This window comes from Pholcus phalangioides, unplaced genomic scaffold (genome assembly GCF_987345545.1).
Source record: "Pholcus phalangioides strain wild (caught in Gottingen) unplaced genomic scaffold, Ppha-v1.0 ptg000015l_1, whole genome shotgun sequence".
Lineage (NCBI taxonomy): Eukaryota > Metazoa > Arthropoda > Arachnida > Araneae > Pholcidae > Pholcus > Pholcus phalangioides.
This window is the reverse complement of record NW_028301608.1, coordinates 6,760,418-6,784,674: the sequence shown is the minus strand read 5'-3', so window position 1 is coordinate 6,784,674 and position 24,257 is coordinate 6,760,418. Positions and strand designations below refer to the sequence as shown.

General features: G+C 39.0%; 1 protein-coding gene across 1 annotated transcript in view; it reads left to right on the top strand.

Moving 5' to 3' along the window:
* LOC149075417 (SAM and SH3 domain-containing protein 1-like) overlaps window positions 1-24,257 on the top strand; it is a 315,786-nt gene that overhangs the window by 279,694 nt on the left and 11,835 nt on the right. Inside the window, exons 11-15 of the mRNA XM_089242704.1 lie at window positions 3,346-3,455; window positions 8,592-8,807; window positions 8,929-9,070; window positions 11,881-13,049; window positions 15,961-16,092. Of these exons, the coding sequence (XP_089098830.1) occupies window positions 3,346-3,455; window positions 8,592-8,807; window positions 8,929-9,070; window positions 11,881-13,049; window positions 15,961-16,092 (1,769 nt within the window). The remainder of the gene's footprint in view (window positions 1-3,345; window positions 3,456-8,591; window positions 8,808-8,928; window positions 9,071-11,880; window positions 13,050-15,960; window positions 16,093-24,257) is intronic.

Below are 24,257 nucleotides of genomic sequence, written 5' to 3'. Positions count from 1 at the left end.
ACAAGAAGCTAGCTACTTTCGATGTCCGGAGTGTCCCAAGGAACATTGGTGGCCCGATCCCATGTGCTATAATATGCACACATCGGTAGATACCGGCAGCGACGTACGCAGGATTAGCTTTTGGAGGAGCACACAAAAGACCTGTGGGGGGAACAAAAATTTTCTTCCAGAGAAATTTTGAGTTACCACCTTTCAAAATGCATTTAAATTGACAGATTTATATAGCATATCAAGCGTATTTTCTTTCGATAATTCAATTTTTTCACCGAAATATTCATTTTTCTTCTAGTTTTTGCTCGGCTTGGGAGGGGCACGATCCCCAGAGCACCCCTGCTCCCACGTATGCCTCTGAATATTGCCAACTATTTTTTAAAGTTAACAGCCACATGAAGGAAGCGGTTTCTGTACATTAAGTTCTGGAATATACAAACGTAATACAGGGTGGGCAAAAAGTTCGTAAAAACTTCAGAAATTCATAAAAACCGGAAAAATAACCGAAATAAAAAACGGTTTGCAGGGTTAGCATCGATAGGTCACGGGAATTTTTTTGAAAGGAAATAAAATAACTGAAAAAACAGCCGATAGGTGGCGCTGACGTACACAAGTAAAAAAAATAAATAAATACGCAAAACGAACAGAATACCTCCAAATCGTTTATTACAGCAATATGTGTTCCACGTGACCACCTTCACATTGCAAGCGACTCACAAATCCTACAACGGCAGAGTGCAGCAGGTCCACATGCACTGTGTACAACAGTGAACTGGCTGTGGATTAGGAGCGCGCAAGTTCTTATAACCATCTCATTTGCATATTTCCACCAAATTCGCTTGTACCAACGCCACCTGTTGTACCTACGCTGTTTTTGAGTTACTTTGTTCCTCTCAAAAAATTCCCGTGACCTAGCGATGCTAACCCTTCAAACCGTTTTTTATTTCGGTTATTTTTCCTGTTTTTATTGACTTTTAAAGTTTTTACGGATTTTTTGCCCACCCTGTATATAAATTAATGTGTATAATTTTTTTGGATGCATACAATTTTACCCTTAAGTCAAGCACCTTCAACCTGTTACTCGCTAAAATCACAGTGCTCTCCTGAAGCACCCAGAGTGTTTGCGCGCACTTGATCAACTTTCCAATTGAAATACCTTGCACAAATTGCATTCGAGGGCTGAAATCAAATCACTGATTTCATGAGTTCGTGTGTCGAACTAGCCGTAAGGGGCACTCTTCTTCTGATGATGGGTACAGGCAAAGCCTCCTAGATACTAAGCCTATCTATGAGGTAAAGGTGAGGTAAATAAGGTGCTTTGCATCAGTCCGGGGTTGTGAGCGGTTCTATCTATCTATCTATGAGGCTTCGGTACTGGCAGTGCTCGCGACCAGGAAAGGTTGAAGACCACTGCGTTATGTCAATTTTCTTTTGCAGGGGCTGCTCGATCTTACCTGCCACACAGGTGCGAAGCCTCATATGCCGCCCCTAAAGGTGACCATGGTAGGAAGCTGGCAGGGCTTCAATGTCAAGGGGATCTCTAGATAAACCAGATTTACAAGATATACAGAAGACTGGATGTTGTGAAGATATTTATTATTTGAGATGGTAATTTTTTAAGGAAGGAAAAAACTCATCTCTGCCTCTACCGGGAGTCGAACCCGGGTCCCTCGATTTTTTTTCCAACCAGATTTTTTTGCAGAAGAAAGCCGCACACTATGGTTTATCGTGACCATACATCCCACTTTTGAAGCAGATTTTTCTGCTTTTGGATCCTTAAAATAGCACTTAATTAGGATAGCCATCATCACTTATCCTGTAAAAATGATGCATAACAACAAGGTTATTTCTTATTAAGAAATTTATTTCAAATGTGTTTCTGGTACTCCAGGGACAGGACAAGTGAGAAGCCGAATTTTTCCTTTGCATCCGGACCATTCTGGAAAAAATACTAGACGAGGGAATCAAATCGCACACTTGCTTCTTTCCATAGAGTACAGGAGCGGCTCTTGGGCCATGCGAACCATTACGGCCGCACGGGGCGCCACTCAAGATGGGTTCCAAGTCCATGGTGAATGAGTGAAAAAATTTCATTGGCCAAAGAAAATGATTCCTGTCCGTTCTGGAGAGGCGCTAAATCCCAGATGAAAGAACAAAAAAAAATTTTTGTTAGGAAAAAATAAGTTTTTTGTTTGGAAATTGTTGGGATAAGTTATAGGACCCACAAGGGTAGGGCTTATAGGGTTCTAGCCCGTGGACTTGGGATTCCATCCTTATCAATTTTTTCACGCTATAAATTAACTGTAGAATAGTCTCGCATTTAAAATCTGGCTTGAAGACCGCGAAAGATTTCAGTCTAGGGGCCCTGACGCAGGATGTAGGGCTATGGGGGGAATAGACAGGAGGCGCAAAAATCCGAGATCCCAAATAGAGATTTTGTCTCGACGTCTCCGTTGTCGAAGTATGACTGAAAAGTGTGATGTTATATGTGAATTTTCAGTGTTTGAAATTTGGAGTCTTAACTAAAGTCTGCGCTGCCGCCCGGGTGCACAGCACCCCTTGCACCCTCGCCTAAGCCACCCCCTGCGTTTTTGAATGATATTATTATTTGGAGTAACATTTTTTTACTAGTTAAATTGTCTGATAGAATGGTCTGAATGAAAAAACAGCTTTTAATTTTAAAAAATCCCTTGAAGAGAGAAAACGTAATTAAAATAAAATATGATTATACAGTCGAATCCCGTTATAACGAACTCCAAGAGACAGGAGAAATCACTTCGTTATAATGAAGTTTCGTTATAAAGGAATTCCAGTTGTTTGCATTTTTAATGTTAAAATCAATTTTAAATTGCATGTAAACTTATTTGGAGGATTAGAAAAAGTGTTCGTTAAAACGAGATTTTCGCTATAACGGTATTCGTTAGAACGGGATTTGACTGTATATTGAAGATTGACTTTCTAGTTACAAATGTAGTGAAATCTGCAAAACGATGTCTTCATCGATGTCATTATAACCTGTGAAAGAGACTGGAAATTGTCTCTGTCAATTAAAATTGTCCTCCAACAGCAGCAGCAGCAGCTGGTAATGAATATTTCAAATAGTAATTCGTTTGAAGATGAAATGGTCCTTCACAAACGTCCCTCTGATGTTGTCAGAAACGTGTGTTTGATGTAATTAAAACCTTCGTCGAGAACCGTTTTAAACTCTCTTATCCGAGTCTAATCTATAGTTCGCTTTATAACGAGATTAATTTATTTTCTTTCCCCCCCCCCCGGTTATTATTTGAGCGAGTGCTGTTTTATTGACGGAGATTTTATCTTCTGGCGTAATCCGATTTTGTGTTTCTCACGCAGGTCCCAACGCCGATAGATCCGCTACCGGGTTCTGCGTGGCTATTGGTCAAGCCAGGGCACTCGTCGACTACGTACCAAGTCCGTATGACAAGGACAGTCTTGCTTTCAAAGTGAGTATTATATATTTTACGGTAAATGTGATAAATCCGTTTATCACACATAATATCCGGTTACTTTGTACAAAGTCGCCGGGCTATTTATTTGATAAATTTCCCGAAATTTATCACTTTTACCGGCGATTATGCATAATATCCAAGCATCGCTGGTAAATTTAATAAGTACTAAAAATTGTTGCTTGTACCGTATTTCTCACGTTTACCCTCGTGTTATTGGTAAACATGATATGTCGTACTACTGCATATGATATACTGTACTATACTTGACAATTCATACATGTATTGTATCATTATGTCGGGTTACGATCGTGCAAAATTAATGGCAAATAATTGCAAAATGGATGAAAAATAATTATTGAGGAAGTAATTTAAGAATTATTAAAAGAAGTAATTTTGAAATTCAGAAAATCGAAATTCAGAATTATTAAAAGGAATATTTCCAGAATTGTTTAAGAATTATTAACGCCACCCCCCACCCCCCTTCCCGTTTAAATCTGAGTCCTGGTGTACGAATGCACAAATTTTCCTTTCTTCATCAGCTGTTTGGACACCTTGTTTTGCTGACTTGTACCTAAAACGTGCATGTGTATCCCTATTGACACACGCAACAAAACACTAGGAAAATACCTTCCATAGAGTAACATGGGTAGAGTAAACATTCAAACGTCATTTCCCAAGTAACTTTTTTTTTGCAAGGACATTGCAAATTCGTGATTCTGGCATGACGGAGACGATATATTGGTTATTGTACAAGTAGAATTTGATAAATTTAGATTGTATGATACATGGTAATTAGCTCAGCTGAATAAAGACATTCTTTAGTTTTGACATACTTTTAAATATAAATGAATTTCTTATTTGGAATATTTTATTTTGGAGAATCTTCCGCGACCCCCCCCCCACCCCAGGGGGGTCACGATCCACGCGCACTACTTCTCTATATAAATCTGCAATTTTAGGCCGATCGTCACCAAATTTTGCATTTATTCGAAACAGGACCCGACTGCAATGATAGGCTACTTTGAAAGTTCGTCAGAGCAGCACCAATTCCCGAAATGGGCAAAAAAAAATCATCAGGCAACAATGGTTTTTAGTCCTCAACATTGACTTTTAGAATGTTTACTTTTATCACCTCGGTTCCCTACCAATGCGTCTAATACATGTTTATTCCTTTGCAATAGTTTGTCACTTCAATTCATCCATTATATTGGGAAAACCACGGCAGCTCCGGGTATTTCAGCTAGTACATATTATACAGCGAGAGATGCTTCAATCATGTTATCAGAAGAAGGCTCAGCTCTAGACTCGTACAGTTCATAAAAGCTCCAGTGAAGTATAAAGAGCCAAAATAAATTGAGCATGAACGGAAGAGATAGATTCTTCCCTATAAGCCAACTCGAAAAGCTACAAACGCTACGAACTTCAGTCAAAATTTCTGGATCGAACTCCGAGAACAAAGCGATTAGTTCTCTCGTGGTGAAGAGACTCGAAAACGTCGAGTAAATTCCGCTGTCTTTGCAATCTGGAACTGAAGTTAACTCTTGTAAAATCTCACGTGTGCGAGGAAAATTGTTCTCCGACCCGGCCGTGCCGTTATACATAGTGCAACAACGGTCGTAATATTCGACTCAAAGTCTTCGGAAAAATTCTTCAATCCCCTCATCACTGATCGTTTTATTGCTGACGAGCAGCTCAGGAACCGTAATTTCTCGAAACGATCAGACTTTATATTAGAAATATTGAACACAACAACACGGGCGTAGCAGCAACACGGGATATTATTACTCAGCTATTCGAGGGAGCAGCTTTGCGTGAAATCGCTCGCACTTGAGCTCACTTATCAGAGGAAAATACAATTAAAATGATCGTTAAAATTCAGCTAATTCCTCTCGGGGAAATGGATCGCCATATGCTAAACTATTCTTGGGAGAGTACACACACGGATCATCACTTTATTCACGCTCAGATGAACGTATTATTTCACTAAGACGACGCCGACGAAGACGATGATGATACATACACATACATACGTTTTCCCGAACTTTATAAAAGCTCAAAACTCCCGGAGAACGCGAGGAAAACTCCATCATCATCACCAGGGATATTAAAACTTTGTGCTTTATACAATTTTCCTCCGCCCAGAAGAGGATGCAGAGAATTGGGAAGAGAAGAAAACTACAGAAGAGAGATGGAGAGAGAATTTTGAATTATTGCTTTTGTGTTTCCAATCGCACAAGCAGTTAATGAAGCTGCATGAAACCCCAGCTGCAGTTTTCTCTGTATGTGTGTGTGTGCGTTCACGGCTTACAGCTCTTCTCTATGATCTTTGAGAATAAGCAGCAGCAGCTCTGCTTTAAAGGTTACTAAACCGATGAAAATAGCTTCCAACTTACGTTAAGCTGATACGAACGTGATTAATTCAGCAGCAAAGTAATGATGATGCCCTTTTCAAACAATAATCATTTTTTCCCCCCCTCCCCCCTTTCCTCTTACGTTCCGTGGAACACACTTTAATGAAATTCGTAACTCCAGCGTCTACGCAAAGCATTTTTATCCATCATTCCATTTTCTTACATTATTTCCGATGCTCATGTAACGTATCTCCGATGAATATTTGAAATGCACATTATTAGCTTCCTTTTCCGTTCCGATACAAAAGAGTTTCCACTTGAGATTTTAATTCTTCAAAAACGTTTGGATTGAGATAAGAATATCTCACCGGTGTAGTTGATAAATAACAGAAACGTATCGTGCATTCGTTAATGGGAAGCGATAATTCGAGAAATGGTATCTTCAACTTTTTGAATATATTTCAGTCGTTATGAAAACCACCGAAGGCATTTCACTAATCAGCACTTACTTAAAAATAGATTCTGAAGCATTTGAGATGGTCGTAAAGTTTCCGCTAGTTAAAGTCAAGGGGATTAACCCTTTTACGATCACGGACGCAATATTGCGTCCCAACGCCAGTGGAATAAATTCAAAAAAGTTATTTAATTTATGTTTTCTTTTCTATCTCTTCATTATCGTGAAGCTTTATAGCTTCACCATCGGAAGGGCGGTAGAATTTTCTATCTTTCCTAAATTTATTTTTTCATAGCCAGCTGTTGAAAACCTTAGTATGGATAGTGGAGAGTGACATCATCCTCGGATAAGTCGCCACCTGGTAGCAGTGTCAGCAATTGTGAGCTTTGGCCTGAATTCGGTCTGACCGTCCATGTTCGTTCCTGTTCAGTCCACACGAACTCTAGGAAAAAATTGAGATGTTCGTTGCATTTGTGGTCTAGTGGTCTAAGGCGCTCACCCGGTAAGTGAGAGGACTTGGGTTCGATTCCTCACACGGGTAGTTGAATTTTCTGTTTCCTAAATTCATCTTCGCATCTGCGAACTGTCAAAACCATTTGCTTTATAATAACCCTATCAACTCTGAAGTTGCTTTTTCTTTGCCTCCTTTCTTTCTATACTCCTGTTAATTATTTTTTATCCACACATATAATGTATCTTTCTACTCTACGCATGTAAGAGCGAAAGAGAACACGTAGGGTGAGGATGAAAATAGACTAAAACACACACACACTTTCTCTCCCTCTTACCTACTTTATCTATTATACTTTTTGCTTTTATATCTTTTTTTTCTCCTTTTCCCCTTCCTTTTTCCAACTTGTGGTTAGGTTAGGATGAGGTTACCAGATTTATCACCGATTTGTCAAATAAAGATAATCCGAATTTGTTGCCAAAATCTTGTACATGAATTGGTTAAAATATAATTGCAGATGTAACGGAAATGTTGCGAAGCTCTAATGATGCCAAGGTTGGTATAATGAAAACCTGATTACCATGATCTGTCTAAGACAGTGTTCCCCAAAGTAGGAAATATCGCCTCCCAGGGATAAACATGATTAATAAACCTGGTTACTGGACCATAATCTGTCTAAAGCCATGGCTACACTAGTGTCAAGGCTGGCACAATACGTTCCAAGGTTAGTCTTGGGCAAAAAGTATGGCCGCTCCACCATTGGTAATGATCGTCAAATGTTGGAGGCTGGAAGACATTGGACGGCTGGTTGAGTGCCTTGTAGCTTCCGACCCAAGTGAAATAACCATATATCACACGCAAAAATGGATGTGGTGCCCACCGGACCGTCTCACATCAGTAACTTTGAATCATAGAACTTTAATCAGGGATCTCCAGCCACTTCACGAAATGGCCAGCCAAATCCCGAAAAAAAACACTAACCATTTCAGGTGGGATCCGGAAATTTTGCCTCCGACATTTCGCCGCTGAGACGATTCGTCCCCGGTACATTTCGCCTACCCTTACCGTATGAGTGACCGTATAAGTGACTGACTATGTGAATGGTCAAGTGGCCAGGTGACCATATAAGTTGGTGAGTGATCATACGAATAAGCAAGTGAATGTGTGATTGATTGTAATGAATGAGTGACCGAATGAATGGTCAAGTGAGTGACTGCATGAATGACTGAGTGAGTGACCGTATGAATGAGTGACCGGATGAATGGTCAAGTGAGTGACTGCATGAATGACTGAGTGAGTGACCGGATGAATGGTCAAGTGAGTGACTGCATGAATGACTGAGTGAGTGACCTTATGAATGACCCAGGGACTATATGAGAGTGTGAGTGAATGACCATGTGAATAACCGAATGACATAACTCACATAATATTTATACAAGGGGCGAAATGTCGATTGTAAAATATCTGTGGCGTAATGTCCTACTCACTTCGTCACTCATACAATCAATTATAATCAGTCCCTCACACAGACAGGTCAGGTGAAATGTCGGCGGGTAAATGTTCAACTCCCTTGATCACCAATACGGACATTCACATGATCACTCACACGATCACTAGCATGGTCGTTCACTTCGTCACTCAAATGGTCGAGCAAAATGTCAGGAACGAAATTTTAGATGCAAAATGTCGGTCGCAAAGTTTCCGTAAACCTTCCAGTTTGGCCAAAACTCTCGGCCACTTTACGAACTGGCCGCACGTCGGACTTTGGCCATAACATGCATACTTTTCTTTTGAGTCTCTCTGTATTTTAAGAAATTTTCCGAACATATTACGTAATAATCAAATAAGAACCTTGACTTCTTTTGCATGTAAAGAAAGGCGATATAATAGACATCTTGGTGAAATCAAACTCTGGGTATTGGATCGGAAAACTAGAGAACAAGATTGGTCACGTGAAGTTCATCAACGTTCAAGAAATCACTTCCCCGAACGACGGTGACCCTCCTCTGGAACAGTTGCCTTCCTCATTCATTGACGAAGGAATGAAGAACGTCGCAATGGAAAATTTCTTGCAACAACTGGGACTTCAAGTGAGCTTTGCGTATCTTGATTATATGACACTTGATTTAATTACCATCAACGTTTTGTATATCCTTTATTAACGAATGAGTTTTAAGAAACTTTTTTTTCTACTTGCTTTATACTCACCAGAACTATTCGAATATCCTGTTGCTGAACGGTTATCACAACCTGGATCATCTCAAGCAACTACAGAGAGAAGATCTGCTGCAACTGGGAATTGCTGAAGCCGATCGGCAGGAAAGTTTACTCAGAGCCGTCGAACAACTCAAAGGTAAATCAACGCATTTTATTTTTTTCTGATCTCTGTACTAATTCACCATTTTGTACCATATACCGTGAACTGGGGGGGACTTGGGTACAGACTTTGGACATCTTTCGTATTATCTGACTCATGAATTAACATTTTTCACTAAAAGTTGAACCACTAGAAAGAAGAAGTTTTTAGTTATCTGTTTTATGCAAGGATAATTGTTTTGCACCGTAAATTCGGGTAAAAATGTGCCACTTTTTGAGGTTTTTTTTACTATAATCCCTTTAACAGTTATCATAACAGGCCGAAATGTTTACCCAGTGCTGCAAAGCACCTTAGCTTTTAATTCGTGGTTGAAGGAAAAAAATTTCACATTAAGGAGGGAATTATTATTTATTTTCTAATGTGTGCGTGTGTTATTCATTTTTTAATAATCATGGAGGCTCACCTACTTTTTTTAAACCCATACACGCTCCGAGTGACCCCTGATACATTTTTACCTCTTCTGGAGGGGCGGAGGGGGGGGGGAAATAGACATTTGCTTTTAAAACTTTATTAAACCCTGAAAGGAAATTAATTTTTTTCAACTGTAAATGACATTTCGGTGGTTATTACAAAAAAAAGTTTAAAAAAAAGTATGTACTATATATTCATTTCTTGAAAGACGCGCCATGAATTTCAACTCATTTCCAAATTTCACCGATGGAGCGATTGTATTCTTTTTATATCTGGGCCTTCTCGTACCAAAGTTCACCTTTAGGGTTGAGCAAACCCAAAACTTACCTTATCTGTTTGCGGCCGAGGCACAAGCTTCCCTCAAGTCATCAAAATCTGTCATCATTTCACCTGGATAAAGTTTTCACTAGTATCCCAAACGAACAAAATCTTCTTTGGTGGGAGTTGCTGCGTTAATTTCTGGTTGATTGGCATCTCTTCCTTCTTCTGATGTAGAGAGTGTGTTGTCAGTCATTGTCGGTAACTCAACTGCAGCCACCGTCATTTCAAACTTGACAACGTTTGAAGAACAACAAAAAAAGTTTAATTTAAAGTTTACACTTTAAGTTTAAAAAAATTCAGCGGATGTAAACAAAACTTTCTGTAGCTAATAACCTTGCATTCCGGCATCCCTCAACATAAGCGGTACTCGGTGAGCACTCGATGCAGCTTCTAGATCTGCATTCTGTCCCGCAGAATGCGCTGAAAGGCTACAAAGCAGAAGTGGCGCATTAATAGTACGCTATTTTACGCTAACTTATCTTAGTGAGGAAAATGAATCCAAAGTCATACCAGTCACCCTACCTAAAGAGGTGACTACTCTATTGTCCCAATATTTGGCTTTTCCAAGCACACGTTTTCATCGCACTCAAATAGAAATAATTAGGAACAAATAAAAAAATTATAAACATGCATAAATTTTGTTTTTATTACAAATATAAATACAAAAAATTATTCTTTTATGCCTATAATCTACCGAGTCGAAGATGCCTGTTTTAATGTTAATCTTTTAGTGTGGTGTTAACTTCTGAAATTAATTAAGAAGTGAATCTGTGAGCTTTTGTATAATTTCTAGATCTGGAGCCTAACATTTTCTTATACGTTCGCGGTGTGTGTGTGTGTGTGTGCGCGAATGCGTGCGTGCGTGCGTGTAACAAATATAATATATTGACTTCAAATCACCCCGCAAATATTAAGCATTTCACTAATGCAACAACCAGTATTTTACAAACTAATTTAACTCGATTAATTATCATAAACAGTTTAAATAATAAGTAGACTTACCAAAGCAAACTTCTATTAATACTGTAAGGTGTAACCACTAAGCACTGCGTACAAAGTTTTGCAACATTTTCTTGAAACCTTAAAACACGGGTTAAGATAAGAGTAGACGGGAAAAAAGGTGGAATAATTATGAAAGATGTGAACACAATTTTTAATCATGGGGACTCACTTTGGTGGCTAGACCTTGAAAGAATCACACACACTCCCACGCTAACTTTCCAACAACAGCCTTTAACGCATAGTAGGAAAGCCGTCAAGTCTCCCATGGAGGCCCAGAAACCCAACCCATTGGCCACGAAGCCCACCCAAAAATTACGGGAAGGGCAAGAAGTCCCAGATGTATAACAATTAGGGTGATAGCTGTAGGTGCTAGACCTGAAATCACCCCTCTATTTCATTCATAGTGGCTTTAATCTAAAATAATAAATTATTAGAGTATGTTCCCAAGTCACTCCACCAGACATCAATCCCAGTTTACAGTCGTTTTTTGTCAACGTGTCTGAGGACCCGTCTTACGAGCCAACAAGAGAGGTAACACGGTTACCTATTAAAAAGTATAATTTACGGCCAAGAAGAAAAGCATCGGTTGTTTCACCGACACCTAATAATCGATATAATTTACGCCCAAGAAGACAAGTGCCAATTGTTTCATCCTTTTCCGGCGGGTGTGAATGAAATGGAGGTGCCGGCCATATGGACGTCCATTTATATCTTATTACAGCTTGATTGATGAGATTGGTATATTTTAGGTTGGATAAACTCAATTCCAAATTCTATCACATACTTGTACAAGACAAAATTATTCTTTGATTATTCACATAAGGACTATTACGATTACGGAGTGATTATCTGTGGATGATACTGGATCACAATTTTTACTCCAGATTCTTTATTGTATATATGTATATCATTTGTTATTTTCACATAAATTAATAAATTTCCGGATACACCCATCCCCCGGGAAAGCTTCGATGTCTCTCTGATATGGAAAGCGGGGTGTGTCCGGTCCTTCAGTGTTCAGTGTCAACCAACTAATGAGATTATATTCGTAGGTTTGACTTTGGAACCGATCAATGATTACTCAAGTGACGCATCGGTGGGAATCACTCCAGTACCCAATGGTTCAAAGAAGGATGGTCTTCCAGCGAGAGGTGAAATGTCTGTGAGCGATCAAGAGGTGCTGAATTATAACCATTACGAACAGGATATGCCTGTAACTTCGAGTTATGCCAAATCCAACTATTTTTCTTCTCCTGCTGAAGAAAGCCAAACAATACATCATCGCCACGCTATGAACAGTCCCGAATCGTTCAGGTACCAAGTCAACAACCTCGGTATGAACCTGAAAGAGAAATGTCGCCTGAAAGCTCAAGATGACCATGCGGATATCATGTCCATGACACAATCTCAACGCTGCGCACTCAATATTCCCATACGCCAATCATCCAACGGACTGGAGCGCTTCAACAGAGCCGAATACGCTATCAGCACAGCATCCAGTAATTCCGATTGCGTGAGGTCTCCCGATATGAGGATGTTGAGGAGGAACATTCACCCCGTCACCAACTCCGACCAGGATGTGCTTCTGTACGGCGAACAGAATCAAATGTTTCTACCTTACAATGGGATCAACTACTGCGCGCAGTCGGTATCGTCCAAGTACAGACCAGAAGATTCCGATCCGTACGGAGAAATCAAGGCAATCAGCGGAAGAGACAACAACGGAACGAGGATGTACTTCAACGATCCGGGAAACACTAAGAACTTCGAGGCCATGTTTCCCTACCAACCCAGTACCGTGTCGAGTATCTATCAATGTGCAATAATGGACAGATTGTCCCCTGAGACCCTGAAACTCGGGAACAGTGTAGGTAATGGCCCGATCAGTGACTGGAAGAGGAACGTTTTGAGAAAATGCTCAATCTCTAGGGTCTTGCCAAAAAGTCCGCTTTCTCCAGCTTCGGAATCCGCAGTGGACAGTTTAGATTTCGTCACCCTTCCCAGAGCGAGGAAGAATGCGATGGACGACATGAAAGTTTCGACTTGTGATGCCCTGTACGGCCGGACCACAGACAGGAAGCTTAAGAAAGGCCGCCGTAAGAAACAACGCTCATCACCTTCGATTCTGTGTTCCCCGTCGACACCATCGATTCAAGAACTGGTGGCGAGAAAGCTTGAAGACGAGCTTATCGACTTACGTCTAGAGCCTTATTCCGACAAGGTACATATTAAATACACCGTGACAAAGTCACATTTTAAAACTCATCTTAGGTACCTATTTTGTTCCCCTTCCCCCAGGGACGTACGCGGGGCCGTATTTTTGGGATGGATGCAGAAGGAATTTCTTTCAGAGAAATTTTAAGTTGCCATCCTTCAAAAAGCATTTAACCCCTTGACTTAGTTAATTAATTTAATTAATTAATTAATTAATTAAACCCCGTAATTTATTTCAGAAAAAAGCTCCAAAAATGGAAATCTTTTCTTCGTTTACCTTTTTCGTTGATATAATACACAACAAACTCAGATCGGGCTTCACGAAAAGAAAACACTTTTTGTTTTGTCCCAAAATATAACCAAGTGTCAACTTGAGCGTCACAGTCAAGGGGATAAATTAACAGAAATTCACTAAACTAGAAAAAAAAATCGATATTTTATTTTGACCCTTTATTTTCTCAAGAAAGTACTAAAAGAAAATTTAAAGTTTAGTTATATTGAGAGGGCACGAGCCCCCATATTATCCCCTCCCTTGCGTACGCCTTTCCCATATCTCTACCACAATTTTTTTTTTTAATCATTCAAACACCTTTGACCTTTGAAGACCGGACACACCCCGCTTCCCATCTCAGAGAGATATCGAAACGTTCCCGGAGGATGGGTGTATCCGGAAAGTTTTATTATAAACAACAAAACATCATTCAAAGACCATCAAGAAGAAGGATTACTCGAACACGTCCCGCCAAACAAATGATTCAGTTTTGCCCTTAACGGTCAGGGACGCGATATCTCGTCCAAACGCAAATAAAAGATATACATTCCAGCTCTTTGTATTTTCTTCACCTCTTTTCTCATCATCGCGAAGCTTCATTGTAACCCTGTAAGCCGAAGTCCCCCCCCCCCGTTCTTTCTATACTCCTGTTTAGCGACTTTTCCCCCTCGTATAATATATATATTTATTTATAAGAGAGAGAAAGAGAAAACAAATAAGGGGAGGGGGGTCAGAGAAAGAGAAGGTAAGGGCGAAAGTGAAATCTACTGCACTAATCTTTTTTTTTTTTTTGCCCTTCTATTTCTGACATGAGCTCAAGCAAAGTAAGGAAAGTCAAAGAAAGTCAGACTATTGTGAATTTAATCACCGATACTTCAAATACGGGTCACCCAAATTTGTTGCCAATAGCCTGCCTTTTTTCCGTTGTGCTTTTCTAGCGAAATTTTGGCTTCCTTTAGTTTGTAGCGATTTGTGATTGTGAGGACACAGTGAGAAAGACTTGGCGATAAAAAACCGATTTGGGGCCGTTCAAGTATCACGTAAAGAAATTTTTGACCCCCCCCCCCGTCAGCAAAAGTCAGCAAAACGCTGACCCCCTCCTCCCCTTGTCAGCAAAATTTCGTCATCAGCTCTGCCCCTTTGAATCCAACTCATACTTTCATAAAGGGTGGTTGGTGACGTAAGCATTATCCACACCCCCCTCGTCATCAAAAGTCAGCAAATCGGAAACCCCCCACCCCCATTCCCCATCGATGATGACGTAATACTTGAACGGCCCCTTTCTGGGAAAATTCTCCTTCGTTTCTCCCAACAATAAAGTAGATTTCACGAGGGACATTTCGAAGTTCAATCTAGTTGTCAGAGATGCATATACCCAGAGGCGTACTCAAGTAGGGAGGGGCATGGGGGGGGGGACTTGCATAGGAGGGAGGCATAGGGATTCGTCCCACAAGCCGACGAAAAATTTGAAAAAAATTCAAATATTTACGTTCAGAAAATTAAAATATCGAAAGACTATACCTTTTATATGATATTTTAATCCACTTCAGTTAATTTAAATGCTTTTTTGAGGATTGGTAATTGAAAATCTCGTTACCAATTGATTCATAACCATTACTTGGGGAAGGGGGGGGGGGGTGTTCAAACCCTGGGTTATATAGCAAGGGCCGTTTCATCCCTTTGAAGTCACGCTTGCTGCCTTGGCTCAATTAGCGTGATTCCGGAGCTAGTGCGTGACGTTACTGCTCAAAATTTTTTTTAGCAAACGACATCAGTATACGAAACGTGCTGAATTGAGTGACTTTTTTTTCACATTTACTTGCTTATTTTACTGTTTTTTAGTGAGTGATCTCTCGTTCATGGTATTGTTTTCGTATCACAGCTATGTGCGTGAGGTATTTTTGTAATCTTTTTATAATCTATAAGCTAAGAAATTGATAAAATTGAAGAAATAGTTTGTAAGTGATAATGTCTTGCTATTAACATTCAAAATAAATAATAATAATTGTTGCTGTTGGATTGGTAATAACGAAGTCCATGGCTTCTAAAAGCTACACCTAATTCAAATAAAAACAAAAAATTATTAAAATTATTAGAAAGTTCAAAAGATAACTGAAATGATGTACCTGGAATTGGTTTTCAATCGACCCAATAAAAGCTATTTAACGTGCGTGATTCAACTGAATATTCTCAGAAAAATATTCTCAGTGGAAGTTACTTCATAAACAAATACCGAAATTTCTTATTTCAAGTATTCAAATGGTTGAACGAAACAAGCCAACAAATATACAAACACTAATGACAATAATCAGATAAAGATAATTTTGGAAAGAATTCAGTAAAACGGGCAGTACAGCGATAGTGCACCCGCAATTAACAAGGTAGCAAAGCGGGCTTATTCGGTTCTGTTTGAGCAATGACGTCACGCATGATGTCAGCTTAAGTACCTACTCCGAGCGTCATGAAACAGTCCTTATTATATAGCCCTGGTCCAAGCGTCTCCACCCCAAGCTTTTTGTGCCTCCTCCAAAAGTCGATCTTGCTCCCTACTTCCTTGCATGTACCTCACTATTCAATAAATAACCGAAACGCAAACTATAATAAAATGATAGAGACGTTTCTTTTTTCGTCCATTTGGTTTCGTCAGACAGGTTTTTGCGGGATACCTCCAGCCTTGGTACAGAGATACGCGGAAGAACTTCAACAAAATATCTTTGACGTTGCGGAAGCTTTGGACCAGGAAAGAGTTCGTCTCCTGCAAAGCAGGGGAAGGCCTGCGGTAAGTGATTCTTCATTCTTTTCTCAATCACGTCTTTCTCAAGAACCACTTCAAAGTATAAGCACACAAAAATCAATATTTCCAGCTCGCCTCGACGCACACTTTGAGAAACACTGAACTACATAGATCACGCTCTTTCGGACATGCCCCTGTTTGCAAACTCTTTAGGTTAATCTTTTTTCTTAGTTTTTCACTTGCCCTTGGCTCACCAGGCAGAGGTGGATATACTATAGTTTTACCGCCTGTTGGCTTTACAATTTTCGCCGTTCTTCTCCTACAATAATTTTCTTGATGACACATCCTTCAAATTTTCTTCCACCCCCGAACTATCCGCTCTGGATAAAAGCCCGCTAACCTCCCCTGTAAATGCGCCTATGGATTCAAGAACCAACTTTATTGAAGTGACGCATATTTGGATGGGGGAGCTTAGCATTGCCAGGGCAGCAAGTTTGGGGAGGCGGCATATTTGAAGAATGAGTGGCCAAGAAAATTAGTAGAGTGGGAGAAGGTCGGCGAAATTTGAATAACCCACAATAAATCTGTCTCTGTCTAGATAGCAAGGGTCTGGTCAGCGAGTGACCTAGATCGCGTGCAAGCATGTGAAGCATTTTTTAAGCATGTGCGTGATCAAAGAGTTATTTAAGCATGTGAATGAGCAAAACAATGTGAAGCATGTGTATGTGGCTAAAGGAGTTACTTTAGAGACACAGGTGTACTTGCAAGCGGTATGAGAGGCCAAGCGGTTTATGGCACAGGGTGGCCATGGGCGGGGACTCGGGAGGAGGGCAGGAGAGTCGTTGTCCCCCCCCCCACCCCCAGAGTCAATGACTGAGCCCACTGATCATACGAATATATGAATCCACACCATCATCATTCCCCCCCCCCCGCACTCAGTCTTTGAGGTCTATTTTGCCTGTGAGGGTGGCGAATTCAAGGGAAGAGTATTCAAGAAAACTAAATCTAAATGCGAGAAGGGCGGCAAAATTCGTGTAGCCCACAGGCTGCAAAACCATGAATACGCCTCTGTTTATTCATCGAGGCTTTTCAAAGATATGTGTATATGTATTTATTATACTTATGGAAGTAGCTGTTGTTATCTCGATTGATTTTGTTATATTATTGATTTATGAATATCGTTTCTTGGGAACACACACACACATGCATCATATCGCATTATTTTCGTGCTTGCAGCAACAGCAGCAGCAGCATTAGACGCAGACTTTAATGGAACCATCGCATTAGATTGCCTCACAGGAAATTGGCCGTATATTTTTGTGAAACAATCGGTTCTCTCCCAACATTGTTTCTTCTTCTTGTTCTACCCTTCCAAATAATACACGGAATGTTTCGAAAAGGAAACGTTTTCTCACTACATTTCCGGTTGGAATCAAATTGAGATGGAAATACTAAGGAACGACATCGTTTTAACGCCGGCCAATGCTATAAATTTAGAAACGAAGAAGTGTTCGAGGGTTTTATTGTTCTGATAAGGAAATGCACAGAGAAAATCTTTACAAAAGGCAAGAAATTGTGCTTGTTATAAAAACTTGGAAACGTCCTAACAGACACCCCCTCCCCACCTGGTTAGCGGACACCTCCCGTTAACGGACACTTTTCGGACCCCCAGGTCCCCATCGAATAGGGCTTTAATGTATTTCACTCCCCGTTAACGCACACTCTCGACAGCGGACAGCAAAATCAGGCAAACTCTAATTCATTAATTTTTTGTCACAAACCGAGAATTTCTCATATTTAACTAAGATTATGTTTAATCCCCTAGATCATTGATTCCCAACGTGGGCGTTAACGTCTCCTGGGGGGGGGGGCGGTAGAAGCTGCGGATTTAACATAGGATCCTATGGGGTAGATTGCGTTGGGGGGCGATGGGACAAAAAAATTTCTGAAGAAGGGGGCGATGGGACAAAAAAGGCTGGGAAACTATGGCCGAGATCGTACTGGTAAATATGATAATCCGTCAATTAATTACTTGATTAACTGAACATAATTATGCTCCAGGATGGAGATTCTGAATGGTAATGTTAGTTTTGTTTGTATATAACGTGTAAAGAAAGCCAACATTACAAGACAGATAATGTTGTTATGTGAATGTTTTTATCTTCTGTTCCACGCTTATTTTGATTTTATTTTATTGAAAAATACATGTGTGGTGCATGTGTCATGTGAGGATAAAAATAATTAATTGCTTTAATGAAAAGAAGAAGGGATATAAATTATTCCGTATTTGTCAAACTTTCTAACTTTTTTGGGAATTATGCATAATCGCCAGTAAAAGTGAGAAATATAGTGAAATTTAATCAAACTTTCCTTATCGAGACTATTGGGGATTATTCACAACCATCGGTGTATCAGAAATACATACACATTTTAACATTAAAATGTGTAAGAACTGATTGCGACTGAAGTCAAACTCCGTATAAATGTGAAAATTGTATAAACGAGATTCCGCTGTGTATATCGTACGTCCCCATTAGCAGACAAAATTTTTGATCCCCTGGGTGTCCGTTATCAAGAGTTTCTACTCTGTACAATTGCGAAACTTGCAAAAATTCACACGATACGCACTCAGGCTGTTAGGTGCGCACACACACACCTCCGGCTCAACTCAATCAGCAGTAAAATTGCCCAGGGTTATAGACAGGAGTTGTGATCAGTTTGAAAAACTGATACGCGCATCTACGTGACCGTACATGCCCCCTCGCAAACATTCCTCTGAGGAACTTCTAATGAATTGGTGTACGTCGGAATGTGCCTTGCATGAGTTGGTTACCTAACGACTGGTTTCTTTTTCTTCTGCATCATGCGTGTCCAAAAAGTGTTTTCATCTGTTTTCCCAATTCGAAAGCAACTACGGGGCCTGAACGACGTTTTCCGTGTTCGTACTCTGAATCTATTTTAAATGTTGTAGATCTGATTGCTCTCTGTGTATCCCTTCCTAATACTTAACCGTACTCATGCACCTCGTCAACATTCCTCGGAGGAATGTGTAACTATTCGGTGCCTGCCGGAATGGCTTGAGTGATATATATATATATATATATATATATATATGACTCAAAGTTATTTATGTTGTCTGAATTATGCATTTTTGATGTTCTAGTGCTGCCATCTGCCTTCAATGCATTCATTTTTTGCCACCAACGAACACTCGGTTGAAACAATAAAGTTTCAAGTTGAAATACTGTAGTAGAAAAGAAAGTGGTAGATACTGAACTCTTTCATGCTATGTAAGTATCGTGTTGACGGTTTGCCTGTTCTCGGCGGAAAATCCCTTCTCACTACATATACGTTCGCACGAACGACAGCAACAAAGCCTATCCAGAAAGAGTTTTTTATCATAATACGCGGGGCGCGGTAGTCCAGGCCGATAAGATACTCGCTTAAAGTACCAAATGATGTTTAGAGGTTTCGCGAATTCTATACCCGATTCGTCCTTGTCAGAAACTTTCCTGACACTGGAGTAGAACAGAAACGGTGGCATGACCGCGGGAAAAAATTACTATCGCAGGAAGTCCCGCACCCTGTTGGTACCTTTGATTACATTACATTACACAGCAATTAACAGAAACTACGTCAAACTTTCAGGTGGCAACTCAGAGAATTGCTCGAAAAGTAGTACTGTGGTACACCTCATTGAAATGAACATATATGAACAACTTTATAGTTCAGAAAATAGATTCTAGATGGCAGCACTATAACAAATTTAAAAAAAAACACAACAAACACACACCACCCTTCACGTTAAGTTCACAACACATACACGCATATTCCAACACGTACTTATTCGTTTGCAGTTGAGATGACCCTAGTACAACGGTCGCTCACGACAATTTCAAATGAACTACAGGTTGTGCATCACTGCAACAGTATCAATTTGATAGATTATTGTGCTGTTGAGCTGCGTTGAGTTAATGGTATTGGAAAAGGCCTCTACCATATCCCGCATTTTTTTCCGTATTCAACTCCCTGCCACTTTAACCGGAACCTCAGACCTCCGCACGGGTTGCCAAGTTCATCTGTGACGTCATTAAGACTACCTAGCAAGTTCGCCACATTTTTAACCACAGCATCCTATTTCGTTTCTTCTTATTTTGGCGTATAATCTTACTGGTTGGCTCACAAATACCGCAAAGTGATAGAATGTGGGACACAGAAATTGCCAATTCTGAGCCCGATCATTTCTTTTCCACACAACCATAATAATGGCACGAGCAGGGAAATTTTTTCCACTGAATATTCTGAGGGAAAATGGACTACTTGCTGACGTCACAAGTAGCGTACGGAGGCGTTGCTGCTTTGACCCTTGAATTGCACACGTATTGGATGCCTATGCATCGACCTAATTTGGAGAAACCATCGGGGCATTTTCTTTAAAGTAGTTGCGGGTATTTTTCAGGTAGTAATTAACTGACAGACTGAATATAGTTTTTTTTAAACCGTATTGGAATCCTTGGTAGGATTTTCTTTCAGCAAATTTTGTGAGATGTCCATAAAAGTATTTTTGGTTTCTTTTTTATTTCGTGACGAGTCCCATTATTGCCAACACAAGTTTTTAACTTTTATGAATAATTCTCAAATAAAGTTGGAAATTCTGATAAATATGGAATAACTTATAACCTTTCTTCTTCTCTTCATTAAACCATTTAATTATTTTTACCCGTACATGATACACATATTTTGCAATAAAAATTTAACAAAATTTAAATAAGTGTGAAGAAATAAACATTCATAACAACATTATCAGTCTTGTAATGTTGGCTTTCTCCACATGTATCAACAAACAAAACTATAAATCACATAATTATTACAACATCACCATTCGAATTCACCATCCTAGGCCATCATAGTTATGTTCAGTTAATTAATTAATTGACGATTCATCGTATTTACCAACACGAACTTGGGATTAAACATAATATTAGTTTGAATATGATAAATTCCCGATTTATGACCAAATTTTAATAAATTAGAGTTTGCCTTATTTTACTGTCCACTATCGAGTGTCCACTAACGGGACGTGAAATACATTAAAGCCCCATATTACGAAACCGGGTATCAGAAACGTGTCCGTTAATAGAGAATGTCCGTTAGGGGAGGTTCCACTGTACTCACTAATTCGAAGGAGAGTTACTAAAAATCCCTTAACATTCTCCCAATGAGTAAGTATAAGTATAATGAAGTATAAGATCGAAAAGGATTAAGGTCCCTTAACATACGGAACTTTTGATACTGATTGCATTGCGCAAAAACATTTCGAGTTAATGATCGAAAAAATATACAAATAAGTAAATACCGAGCAGTAGATTTGAATTTACATAATTCAAAAGGGAATATATCCGGTGAAAGATAGTTATCGAGCAGAAATCTTTCTTGACAAGCATTAGAAAATGCGAAGAAAAATAACAGAGCTATATTCCCAGCGACTTTGTACGTCGTGTCTTTTAAGCTGTAGGACTTTCCTCAGATCTCGCGAGGACGACATGAAAGGATGCAAATCTTTTAAAAGTATTAGAATATAATGCAGGGAAATACTAATGAGACTCCGCTTTTTTGAACCGTTGGGAATTAGGATGAAGACATGCAAATGAGACCACACATAGTATATGCATCGACGAAAGAATGTATTCATAAAATCTTTATGAAAACTCCCATAGGACTTGATGAAAGCAGATCCTTTTCGAAAGAGTAGTTATAATATTATTGAATATTTTTAATTTTTTTTTTTTTTTTGGCAACAATACGCAAGACTAAATTACTCTATGGTAACGTTTGTCGATTATTTTATATATATTTCCGCTACTTACTATACTACTTAACCGTTACTTACAATTCGTTCATACATCCCCTCTGGGGAATTTCTAATGAATTGGCTACATACAGGAACGTGTTTTGCGTGATTTACGGAAAATTCACCGCTAGGAAAATTTGCCGGCAATAGTTCTTCATCAGTGAGTGAGTGACCGAATGATTGAGCAAGTGAGTTGATGTATGAGCGAGTGAGTGACCGAAGGAGTTGTTGAATGAGCTAGTGGCTGAGTGACCTTATAAGTGAGCGAGTGAGTAACTGCATGAATGACCGAGTGAGTAAGCAATTGAATGACTCGTTCACATGCTTACTCACTTACACACACACATTGGCTTATTCACCATCTGACTCACTTGATCATCCACTCAGTCACTATGCCACTTTACCGATAAATTGTTCTTCTGTGAATTTTCTTGAAGAATTAATTTTTTCTTGAATGAATTGTAATGTCGGTTGCCATTGAATTTTCGCACACGGTTGTGTGTGTGTTATTTTCGTGACCCCTAACGCATTTATGATGTCGGAGTTATGCTTGTTTCGTGTTACACTGGTGCTGTGATCTATCTGCCTTACATATTTTTAAGTGAAAATCGAAAATTCCCAAATTTCCGTGCTATGTAGATATCATGTCGAAGGAAAAACTGATTTGTGTTATTCACTATACCAGACAAAACAATTACAGTATTATTTGGATGGGGAGATTCTTATGAAGGATTCCACTATTTATGCGAATTGTCATTTCTCTTTGGGACAATTTTCACTATCGATATTTTCCAACTATTGAACACTATACTGGCATTGTTTCTTCTTTGTTGTTTTCCCCCTCTTTACTCCGCGGTCAGCTAAATGGTTTCCAGCAATTGATCAGCTGCTCAATGGTATTTCAGCGGTACGTGACAACAATCTCAATTTTATAAGTAATCCGCAAAATGCGGTCACAGTGACGATTCTTCCCTTCCCCCCTCCGTCTTTCAATAAAGAAACGAAGTCTTTCCTATTTCTTCAGATAAGCAGACGTTGATCATGATATCATTACATGCGTTGATATTATGCTCAGTGCACTTCAATGCAATCTTCATCAAGCTGAGTAAGAGAACAAATCGATGCTTAGAAGCTGAATTTATTCAACGGACGTTTTCGACATCATGCTGTATCTCATTATCCATCTAATAAAATTTCTTCACGACGCAAGTTAATGGCATTTTTATATTCTTAAAGGGACTTAATGCCTTTAACATAGTGAAAAACTATATGCTCTAACAGAAATATCTTTAAAAACAGTATTTAATCATTGATTTATTTCAATTTTTTACACATGTTCTTGATTGTATGTGCTATCCAAATGCTGGTAAAAAGTTCTACGTATCTGGGATACTTAATTTTTTGTAAAGTTTCAGAAAAATGCATTTAAAAAAAAACTTGTGCGCTGAATAAAATACCATGACATCAATGTAATCGAGTAAAAATTGATTCAAAATAAAGGCAACTGTTCACTTCATGAAATGAAGCAAAAGTTTAAAATTTCATTGACTCAATCTTATTTATAATTAAATTTTAAAGCCTCAATTCGAAATAATTATTTTTAAATTAAAAAATAATAAAATTGAAATTCAAAAATAATAAAATTGAAATTCAAAAAAATTAAATTTGAAATTTAATTTTAAATAAGATTGAATCAACGAAATTTCAAACTTTTGCTTCATTTCATGAACTGAGCATTTTCCTTTATTTTAAATCAATTTTTATTCAATTACATTGAAGTCGGTATGGATGTAACGAAGTTCCCGTATAACGAACACTTTCTCTGTTTTTTCCAACTTCGTTATAAGAGGGTACGACTGTGTAACGATGTATGGATATGATAAAACGGTTATCGTAATAAATATATTCTAATTTGTAATTAAAAATACGCCAATCATCACTATTTTCAAGATATGCGAGTTTTTCATGATTACGTGTATTTCAAAAAATGACCATCATGCATACAGAAAAAACTGTACGTGATGGAGATTTTTTACATTCATACGTATTTGAATTCAGCACACTAAAATTAGTCTAGAAAAACGTATTTCACACTCATGCCATAAAATATGTCAAAAATTTACTAGTGTTATAAGATCACCGGGCCACATCAGATGACTCCGAAGAACAAACTTGACCCCCGGGCCATGGACTGAGCGTTACATGTTCTAAAATTGCAATTGACTGATCTCTCTCAACTCCCTTTGTTTATTATACTTCTCGAAATTTTGAGAAAGGCCTAATATATTGATTGAAAAGAATGCAAATGCAGCAACGATGGAGGCATCGTATGTAGATAGGTGGAAGGAACATACCTGTG